Consider the following 11,598-nt stretch of genomic DNA (forward strand, 5'->3'; position numbering starts at 1 on the left):
TTTTTTTTTAATTAATTAAATTCTCCTTTCCTTGAAAATTATCTCCAATTTTCGTATCACAGCTTTCAGCTCTAGGAGTCTTTGGTCGTTTTTCAGTTGCTGAAGACGCCTTCGGTAGAGATAATGTTTCATTTTCAACACATACATATCAATTTTTAGAAATGAAAATTAAATCTGGAATTGAATATGACGATTAGAAAAACATAGCAAAAGATGAAAGTAACATTAAATGATTTCTTTAATGTGTATCATCTCTCACTATTCGCATTCATAACAGTATTTAGTAAGGCTCTGGGGAATTATTTTAAATTTTTAATATTTATTAAAAATAAGATTACTTGTCCAGAAATTTTCGGAAATCGCATTAAGAGAATGATTGAAATTAGATAGTTTTTCTGAAAATAAAAAAAGCTTAAATGTTGATAAAAATTTCTTATGGCTTTAATGAATGAATATATCAAATTTTCTATGAGAGTATTTGGTATAATTCTGTTTCTCATAGAAATATACTATGAGAGAATTTTAGAATCCATTTAGAAATCTTAAATTTTTGTAGAAATTACGTCGCTCTTCCACCCTCCAGAAAATTTTTACCGAATTAAAGTTTATGATGTAAATATAAAAAATCTTAACCTGAAATAAATCTTGTATGCACAAGCAAAAGAAGTTTTTTTAATTCTTTCCTGTATTAAATTATTCTAGGAAGTACTAATAAAAATAAGGAAGAACGTAAGAACGTAGAAAATTGATACGTGTTAAAATGTTTAAGGTTTTCGCTGCCACGGTTAACGTCTGTGATTCGGTTCCTCTAATTAGATAGTAGGAATAAACTAATTGGATAGTAAGTGTGTGAATCACAGGTGAGCTAAGCAGTGTTAAAATTCTTAATGCGTTCCCTGCCATGATTAATACCTTTGATTTGCTCCATCTAATTGGATAGTAGGGGTGTGAATCACAGGTGAGTTAAGCAGTGTTAAAATTCTTAATGCGTTCCCTGCCATGATTAATACCTTTGATTTGCTCCATCTAATTGGATAGTAGGTATGTGAATCACAGGTGAGTTAAGAAGTGTTAAAATTCTTAATGCGTTCCCTGCCATGATTAATAACTTTGATTTGGTCCATCTAATTGGATAGGACGTGTATGAATCACAGGTGAGTTATGCAGCTTTAAAATTCTTAAAGCGTTCCCTGCCATGATTAACACTTTTCATTTGGCTCATCTGTAGTCTGTGTATTTACTATAGGCGGTTCAAGGTCACATTTTCTACCGTGTTACTGGTACAGACAACCAATAACGAGGTAGAAAGTGTGACCTTGAACCGCCTATAGAAAATAGACTATAGATAGTATATGTGTGAATCAGACGACAATTGTCTTGTTAAAAATGAAAATGAATTGCAATATAGACAATTCATTGCATTATAATTTTAATTAATCTTACGAATCGTCTTTTTTATAGCACTGTGTCTTTAGTTTATGATCACTATTATTAACAGAGTCTGACGTTTTTGTCAATAATAATGAAATCAAAAACTAAAGACACAGTTCATTCAAGACAGTGCATCTTATTAACGTTTTTTTTTAATTTTGATTTTTAATAGATACCTGAAGAATGGTAAGAAGATTTAGATTAATTTTTCGGTAAAATTCAACTTAAAACTATAAAAAATATCTTTTTTTCCATAGCAATAAGGAAGTTCTTGTATTAGCTGAATAATTTTGTATCGAATTACTTTTCCGAGCTCAAAGGGTTAAATCTTCTAATTGCGGGTTAAATTATAAACGTTTTACAATGCCAAACGAAAAAAAAAGGGGGGGGGAGTCGATTTACAGTGGCTCAAACAATTGAGAATACACCTTACTTTTACTCGATAAATCCGCCTTTCATCATAAACAGTACATTACCGAGAAATGCAACATGTTTTTCTTCTTACACATAACAAATGGTTTAATTTAAAGTAAAATTAAAGAACAATCAATGAAAAATTTCTAAATTGAAAAGCTTCAGAAGCAATTTAAATAAACATATGCTGATTTGCTAACACCTACATAATAAATTAAAAAGTTAATTAATTGTGCACTGATGATTTCCGGAATGCAAGGCAAATTTGTTAAATCACTTATTGACGAAAACTGAAGTAAAGAAATTAAAAAATTATATTTTCAACTTTTCAGTCTTTAATACATTTTAAATTTCGTTTTACTAATTAATAACTAATTCATCTTACTATTTAATATTTCAAACTATTATTTACAAATACAAAATTGGATGATTCTTCTCATACAGAATTTATTTATTTAAAATAATCTATTGATAATTAAGGACTAAATTATTAAAATATAGTATTGTTATCCGGTATAAAAAAAAGCTGAGTTAAAAATATATATTAAATCCAATTTATAAAGAAGAAATTTACAAAATATGAAAGGAATTAAAGAAAAAAAAAGAATTTTTTTAAAAAATCAATTTTTAAGCAAAAATATCGAATATTTCTCTCAATATTATCAAGTTTCATACAGTCTTAAGTCTAAAATTGTTTGAATATTTTCCCGTTGCATTTTTTTTTTCGTTAAAAAGCTATATTAATTTTTATATTTTGCATAATATACGTTTTAATGTTATTTTACGACTTTAAATAATGTTATGCATCATATTCTAAATTTGATATAATCTCATTACGAAGAACTTCAGTGCAATCTAATGCTGAAATTTTTTATTCAAATTAGTTGTATTAATTTTTCACTATGTCCTGGGAGTTATTGAATTACAAAAATGTAATGTGTTCGTTTATAAAGATTATACAGTTATTTTAATGCTTCATATGGCAACGGATATTAAAAATTTCATGCATTTAAGAGCCAAACCCCTGTATTTAGAGATTAAACTGAAATATTACTTATTTCTTAGTTCAAATACTAAGCAATATAATTTTAAAATTATTTGCGAAATGTTGAAAAAATGATTTAAAAGAAAATGTTTGCTTTATATCTCTTTTTAACCAAAAGAAAAAACTTTTTTTTTTCAATTTTCAAAACAATTCTAGAACTTATCTTGCATATTTTTGTTTCATAAATTTTTTTCAATCAGTTTTATGCAAAAGTCAAAACTATCAACATTTTATAACATTTTTCAATAAACTTATCCTGCATATAGTCACACATCTCAAACAATGTTGTATAAACCCACAATAATTACAACTAATGAAAACTAAAACAAATTTATTCATTAAAAAATTAATGTTTCAATATTTTCCATGTCAAATATTTTAAAAAGGAAACAGCTAATATTCAAGTTTTAAAAAAGACTGGAGTTTTACTGGTAAACCAATTCTCTGGACACCTTCCGGAATCCACTGCTTGTTTCTACAGAGGCTCTTTCGTATGGAAATCCTGCAATAATGCTTCAGTGATCGTGGCTCAACAACTGCATGGAACTCACAAACAGCTTCAGAATAAAACTTGTAAAGATTAACAATCTCATTCGAGTTTAATATATTTTTGAAAATATCATTGATTTCTTCACTACTCAAATGAGCATCAGGTACTGAATTCCACACCAAACGCAAGGCTTCAGACGCGGCAGTATTGGTTTCAAAAATGTTCTGGTGAATCCAAAACAATTGCAGCAGCAGACTAGTTCTTTGTCGAGTTCTCCAACTCATCCTTCTCTTTTCTCTCAAATTTCTTGAAAATTGTTGTCTGCTCCTGAAAATGAAAAGAATCTTATTAAAAGTCAGAACTTAACAATATTTGTAAATATCAACCTTTGGCGATCAACTGGTGGTATTCCTAGAGTTGCCCTGCTTCGTACTCCATCAGGACCTGCCAAAAGAGCCATTAACAGACTCATTGCACTACCGGTGCCGACATGCCGCGCCCCGGAGGATGGTGATTCACCTGAACGCCAACAGATGGCGCAATGAACAATCCAGAACTTTGAACTCTTGTTTATGTTCAGGGACTAGGCATTCGTAGGGGATGCTTGGAGGAAACGGGTGCTTCCTGTAAACGCGCTACAAAATGTGTAGTTTAAACCTGTATACAAAAAATCTATTCGCTGTAATAAATATCGAGACGTGGATGAGGTGAGTCATTCCTTTATTTATTACCATAATCCTTAATTAAATCAACAACTGGTTCACTGGAAAAATTATCTGTGTTTAATTCCAGTTAAATTCTTATGCTTAAATTGATATTCATAACCCCTCACCAAAAAATATTTTTAAGAATCAAATTGTTATAGACATCAAAACTGTCTTGTTTTAGTCATTATATCCGTTCAGTCCATTATTTATATAAAATACTTTACAAGAGTCAAACTCCATAACTTCATAGTGCTATTGAAAACACTGTTCAATTCTTCGTACAAACTTATTCTCTTACTTACTTAGTATTTACTTCCCTCTCTTATTGCTCATGTGATCTATTCAGATATCCCTTTTCGGTACTTACGTATTAACGCCACCGCAGCTACAGATTTGGCGGGTTTTGCGCTAATGTGCCAATAAAGAGCAATCCTGTTACGTATTAACGCCAACGCAGCTACAGATTTGGTGGCTTCTAAGTGCCGCCAATCACTTTCAAAATTCAACGCCACCGCGGCTGCAGATTAAGCTCTTTATTGGCGCATTAGCGCAAAAACCGCCAAATCTGTAGTTGCGGTGGCGTTAATACGCAAGTACCCTCCTTTCTTAGCTTTCAACAATAAAAGAAAAGCGCGACATTAAGTATTTGAATAAACAACAAAAACGGATTCGGTTTCAGTTCTACAATGGAAAATTCTATTACTGTCAAAAGATGTTGAAATAATTTCAAAATATTACCAAAATAGGGATCTAAGAATCTTGACCAATGACTGCCTTTTAATGTAGTCAATAACTAATATTTAACTTATGTTAATATGGGAGTCTATATAAAATAACTCTAAATAAATTTATAATAAATTTAATAATTAACTTAAAGTTATGAGAACTTTCATACGTTTTAAAATATAGTGGGCACCAAAGTTCATGATTGCTACAGAACTCATCTATCATAACTTTTGGTTTTCAAACATTAAGAATTCAAAATATTAAGATGGTAATTAAGATAGATGTACAATTTTGTATCTATAACAGCTTAATTTACCAAGGGACAAAATTTAATAAACTTGATAGATCTCGATAAATTCAGATATTTTTAAAAATTTAGATATCAAATGATATTTAGCCATCTCGCACACAATGATATGTGTAATTGTAATTACGATACTTTAGAAATTTAAATTTACAGTCAAAGGAATTAATTTAAATAAAAAAATCATTTGGTATGCTGGACTAAAATCTTGGGTATCCTTATCTTTTTATATATAGACTGAAATAGAGAAATAGAATGCGATGCAGTTAAGCAGCTAAAACACAAAAATGATCAAATGAGTTAAAATGAAACAAATTAAGATTTGTATCAGTGCCTGAAATGATATAACACTAAAAAATATGAATTAGCCTCTACAATGTTGATTGTATGAGGTGGGTGATTTTGAACAGCTAATAAAATTATTTCTGTGCTTTGTCACCTGAACGACCAGATTCAAAGCAAATACATTTTGAAGTTAAGAAATAAATGAAAGTTTTTTCAAGCATGATGATTTCTTTTTGAACCACTTATATAAAATTATTTAATGTATGGTGGTTAAATTTTTAAAACATTTAATGAAGAAAGCATTTTATATTGATTTATATATGTGGTTCAGGATATATATCACCATGCTTGAAATGGTAAATGCAACAGACACTTTTGATGACTAAGTGGCGTTGACAACTTAATAGTAGATGAGTAGAACTTGGTGAGTAGAAATGCTTGTAAAGTGATGACAGCTTAACATGTTTAAATGTCATCACAAGTTTCCACATCATAGACTAATCTATTCTTTTAGGGGTTACATTTACGCATTATATTATATGCATCGTCATTGCTAATTATATTGAATGAGTTACAGAACAGAATTATCAACGCTTCTAACCCTTTGCAGACGAATGTCATTTTTCAGCCACTATTCAAGTAGGCGCATCATTTTAACAATTTGTTTATTTATTTTTTAAATTTTAATTTTTAAAAATACGTACAGAAGGTTAAAATGATGTAGATACATTTTTCAGGGAAACTCAACTTAAAGCAGTTGTATGTATTTATTTTTTTGAGTAATAAATAGATCCATGTATTAAGTGAATAATTATGCATCGAATTATCTTTCCGACTACAAAGGATTAATCCCTTCGTATACAATGACGTGTCTGATTCGAGCATCGAATTACTGAATTTTTAACTTTAAATCCACAATTAAGTGAAAGTATTAAATAATTTAAATTGCAAACATCAGAAACGACACATCTCATAGTATTATAGGAATATATAGTATTATATATTCCTATAATACTATGAGTATATAGTATTATAGGAATTAAAATAACAATAAATATTCCAGACAGGATGTATCATCTAATTAGCAAGTTAAGTAAATTCGTAAATTAAGGGGTTAAGAATATAAGAAATGGCATATCCAAAGCTTCTTGGAGAAAATGGGTTTCTCATATTGATGTGCTTTGTATAAGGAAAGAAAATATATAAAACTTTTCTAGCTACTAAGAAAAAAAAAAATCTGATTTTTGAGAAAATATTTACATTCTATATATAAAGGTTATTATGCTTTTTCAAATATAATCAATCAAAACCCAATTATTAATTTGTGATTATCCTATGTTGTTTCTGTTGTTGCTCAATTCCATGTGGAGCACGATATATAATTTGAACAAGATCAACGACCCTTTTACTGTCTGACAACAGAGACTGCAGCTAGGAAGAAAAATGATTTCATTGTAAAAAAAAAAAAAAAAAAAAAAATTCAAGTTTCAAATTTGTATTTTATTTTTATCTTTATATACTTTGGATGTCCCGGTTGTGTTCTACTAGAGGCAATCAGCCAAAAAGTAAATACAATTTTATAAGGCTAATGTCAAAGTTATTTTGCATGCAGTGGGAAAATAATCTTCAGTTACATATGCCTGATGCGATACATCCGGCATAAGAGTAGAAGCAATTTCTGAAAATATTTTATTAATTTTTTTCAGATGAAAATATTTACAAAAATTTAATTTTAATGCTGATATACAGGTATATTTTCATCCATATATAATTATAAAACATTACAAGATTGCCAACATTTCAAGAGAATAATTATGACGATTTAGGAAAAATACTATCTTATCTATTTAGTAAAAAGGAAATAAAGAGTTTGAAATTTTGAACCTTTAGTCCGGAATACTGTAGCATTATAAAGTATTAGGCTCGATTCGCCCGTTCTTATATTATTCCAAAAATTTTGACAAGCAATGACTTGCAATTTTAAATACAGAAAACCAATTTAATATCATCGCAACGCATATGTGTATAAATACGGCAAATAAAAAATGAAAATTATTATATAAAAATAACATTTTAAACATGTTGAAATTAGAGAAAAACCACCGAGAATGTCTTCCGAAAATTTTTGCGCATACTCTTTAGAATTGATATTATACTAGAGGACTTCTTGCATTACACTGGCGTACAATAGTTAAAAAATATGAATCTTTGACGAGAATTTAGCATTTTTACGAATCTTTCGTGTAATCCTTGGCGAATTATTTGGTGATTAATCCCTGGCATGCAGTCAATAGTATTCGAAAATCGAATTTGTGTTCTTCCCAACTAATTGGAACAACAACAAAAAAATGGCACAAAACTACATTTGACATAGAACTATGGTTGTAGTCACAAAATCCCATACGAAATTTGATACATTTAAGTCATTCCGCCTTTGAGTTATCACGTTACATTTTTCTGAAAATACAGAATGACACATGGTCAATCCTTTATTGAATTTAGCTCAAAATTTTACACTACGGATATTAAATCTGTGTACACCGAATTTTATCCAGCTAATTTTTCGTTGTTTAATATCTTATGTTTGTATCTATCGAACAGCCAGGCAAGCAGACTTCTTCTGAACAAATTCTGCTCAAAACTTGATAGAAGGCTACAAATTTTGCGTAAAGACCGTATACCAAATTTCGTCTATTCAGTTCAAAGTGTTTCTGAGTTATCTTTGTTACAGACACAGGCAGAAGGACATTTCCGCAAAACGTGATTTCTCGTACCATGGAACTCCAAACGCGCAGATTTGTCAAAAGTTCGAATTTTTTGTCGATTATTTTACTTTCTCTATACTACGTTCACGAAAAAGTAAAAATACAAATATTAATATCACTAAAATGCTAATGTTTTGAATTCTAAAGTGGTGTGGAAATAGTTCTCTTGCTTCTGGAGGAAAACTTGAATATTTCCATTAATTTTTTTAAATAAAAATGGGATAAACATTTTGAAATACCATTTCTAAATGAAATACCATTTCTAAATTCCATTCTTATTCAAGAGATACTCTAGAGACAACGGCCTACATTGTAAAGCATTTTGAACGATTTTTATATCAATCAACATCAACATTAATATGTTAATGTTGCGATTATGTCATATTTTCGTATCAAGAAAATATATTTAATACATATTAACTTAGTTTCAACTAAAGCAATTTCAGAAAAAGGGATTTGTAAATTGAATCATACTTACCAACTACGAAAATTTCTTAAAACTCTGCGTAGCAAATAATTATGTATGTTACTGCGGAAGCTAAGAGCGTCACTAAACTTTAAAACATCATTAACGTACAGGAGAGACGGATGTACAAGACATCGTTCTATGAAGAAATAACTCCATCGAATATGTTCTCGTTTCCGGCCTAACAGGTGGATTTGATAAAGCAAATTTCCAACACCATCAGGCCTTTCAAAGAAAAGCATCCAATTTCTAAAATTCAGTTTTCTGAAGCAATCATTCGCGAATTCCGAGTCGTTGAATCCAGGATGCATGCACTCTACGAAATAATTAATAATATAAGCTGGAACTTCAAACAAGGTTTTTGTTGCGAAATGTTTTAAAAACCATTTTAAAACTCTTATTTTATGATTAGTGTACTTGACAGCGTATTCGATCAATCGGTACAGAAGATTGTCATAAAATTCCTCTGCTATACATATTCTGGACATGAGAGGGAAAGAAGAATTGAACCATAAATTCTCATTCTGCAAGCACTCCTTTAAATTCCATTCTTTTCCTTTGGCCAAGTCCAAATGCAGATTGTAGAGAAGGTATCTGCTTTTTTCAAGAGTTTTCCGACATTTCTCTTCTGTGCTTATCACACCTCTTGATACAGTGTCTGTTGAGTTATTCGTAGAGTAATTCGGAAAAGTGGAAAATTTGGATATTTCTAAATCTAAGTAACAAATTGAATCTTGAACTATGTAACTGTATTGAACAATATCCGCCGGAACGCTTAATCGTTTCTCTCGATAATATCGCTTAAGAAAAAAATTCGTCATTGATATTGTTGAATTATTATTTACTGTTCTAGACTTAAAAACTGTTAGATACCTTCCCTCATCTCCTTCAATTGTGCTACAGTGAAATTATTCATATCATGCTATGTTTATACTTGGACACTCATTGGTCGCGCTAAGAAATCACGTGACTCCAACAAAACTTCATCAGCTATTTACTATAAAACCTAAAGGGCGCATGCGCTTTTAGGAAAGCATAAAACAGCGGCTAGCTATTGCACGCAATAGAAGGTCACGCCTACTTCAAGAAGTTCACGTGACCGCAATGGGACAATGGCAAATGATTGTCCCGATGAGACAACCATTTGCCATTGGGGCCACGTGATGCTCCTAAGGTAGGCGTGATCTTCTATTACACGCAATAATTTACCTCGTGTGAACGCTGCTTAAGAAGAAAGTGACAAATCTATCCCATCCACCAACCTTTTCGTTAAGTCTAAGCTTCGAGATTGGATGCTCCAGGTTTGAAACTTGATTCACCGTGCGTATGGGCGTAATGTACTTAAAAATGATACCGTGAATCAAATTTCTTTCCACAGATATGGCACGGAAGTTTGAAAAGTATGCCCAGAAAGCTGTCCTTATCATCTAGCCACAGTTCAGAATTACAAATCCATCCAAAATAGCCCTCGTGTTGCTTCAAAATAGGAACAATAATCTAACTTAATTTAATCCACAGTTCTATACAAATGAGTTTTCTCAACTTCGGAATGTCGACTGGGGATGAAAGTCTGTTTTAGTCATATGATCTGCAGTTCGTTTCAGTATATTGAGATTACCACTTTTCAACGATTCTACTTCGCCTAGAAGTGAAGCGCGGAAGGATAAGCACGTTTTCGAAATTCTTTTTCATTCTCTGATCTTGATTCCCACCTCTTTATATACTTTTTCCTTCTCCCCCCCCTCCCCCACTATATGTGAGTGTCTCTTTGTTTCTGTTCGCAGTATTTTATTGTAATTCAAAATTGATTATTGATTGCTTATATCGTTAGTTTAAAAGGGAAAAAAAAAAAAACTTTCAGAGCCTTTAAGAAAAATATTTTATATACTATCATTAAATGCGAGTAAAATTATTTATCTTTGCTGATCACAAAAATTTAATAACAAATAAAAAAAATTTTTAACCTAAAAAATTATTACTTTTTATAGTCTGTGTATTTTCTGTAGGTGGTTCAAGGTCACATTTTCTACCTCGTTATTGGTTGTCTGGTACCAGTAACGCGGTAGAAAATGTGACCTTGAACGGCGTACAGAAAGTACTCAGACTATAGTAAAAGAGAGCATTATAAAAATTTAATCCTTAACTGGGGACGTGTGGTCTGTGAGACCGCTAGCGATGGATTTTCTGTCACCCCTATTCTATTTTTAGCTCAATTGAATGAATTGACCCTGTAGCTTCCTGTTTTTCTTCCTGTTCCTGTTCTGAAAGTTCGCATTCAACTGATTTTGATATGTATGTTCAAACATAATTACTTTTTCTAGTGATAATTTATTTTGAAAATTTATAAAATATATTAATATACCAAGAGATACATATACAGAATTTATAGGTTGATTTTTATACTAGTTCTTAACCTGTATGTTTAAAATGCCCTAGAAAACCGTGCAATGAAAGTCACACAAGCCGATAAAAAAAAAAGGCCAATTTTACCCATAATCATTTTTTTAATTCTTCATATAATTGTTTAATTTTACATTATATTGTCTTTTATATACCTTCATATACTGTAAAAATAAATGTGATTTAAAAAGTAAAGAGTAATATGTTTTTCCAAGAATATTATTTATTGTAACATGTAATTTCAGAAGAAAATGTATGCTCCAACGCATTTACTTTTTTCAATGACAATACATTTTTAAAAATTTCTAAAACATATCTATATATCAAGAAAAATATCTGCAAAATATATTGGCAGTTTTTCATATTAATACATTCATTAGAAAATTTAATTTGAGTCTAAATGAAATGCGGTCTCGTAGACCGCACCTCCCCGGTTAAGTCATAAAATTTCACCTCCCCAGTTAAGGATTAAGAACAGAAATATTCCATATTTCATCATTATTTAAGGTTTAGATCTCTCACAGTAAATAAAAATTGCTCTAAAATATTTTATATTGTGCGTTAG

General features: G+C 30.4%; 1 protein-coding gene across 1 annotated transcript; it reads right to left on the reverse strand.

Annotated features, from left to right (window-relative positions):
• Nucleotides 1–3,259: 3,259 nt before the first annotated feature.
• LOC129988814 (uncharacterized) lies at nucleotides 3,260–9,548 on the reverse strand. The gene is made up of 2 exons (XM_056097085.1): nucleotides 8,646–9,548; nucleotides 3,260–3,707 (listed from the first exon to the last, which is right to left on the reverse strand). The coding sequence occupies exons 1-2, from the start codon at nucleotides 9,452–9,454 to the stop codon at nucleotides 3,284–3,286; spliced, it is 1,233 nt and encodes a 410-aa protein (XP_055953060.1). The 5' UTR covers nucleotides 9,455–9,548; the 3' UTR covers nucleotides 3,260–3,283.
• Between the last annotated feature and the right edge of the window lie 2,050 nt (nucleotides 9,549–11,598).

The sequence above is a fragment of the Argiope bruennichi genome, chromosome 10 (assembly GCF_947563725.1).
Source record: "Argiope bruennichi chromosome 10, qqArgBrue1.1, whole genome shotgun sequence".
Classification (NCBI taxonomy): domain Eukaryota; kingdom Metazoa; phylum Arthropoda; class Arachnida; order Araneae; family Araneidae; genus Argiope; species Argiope bruennichi.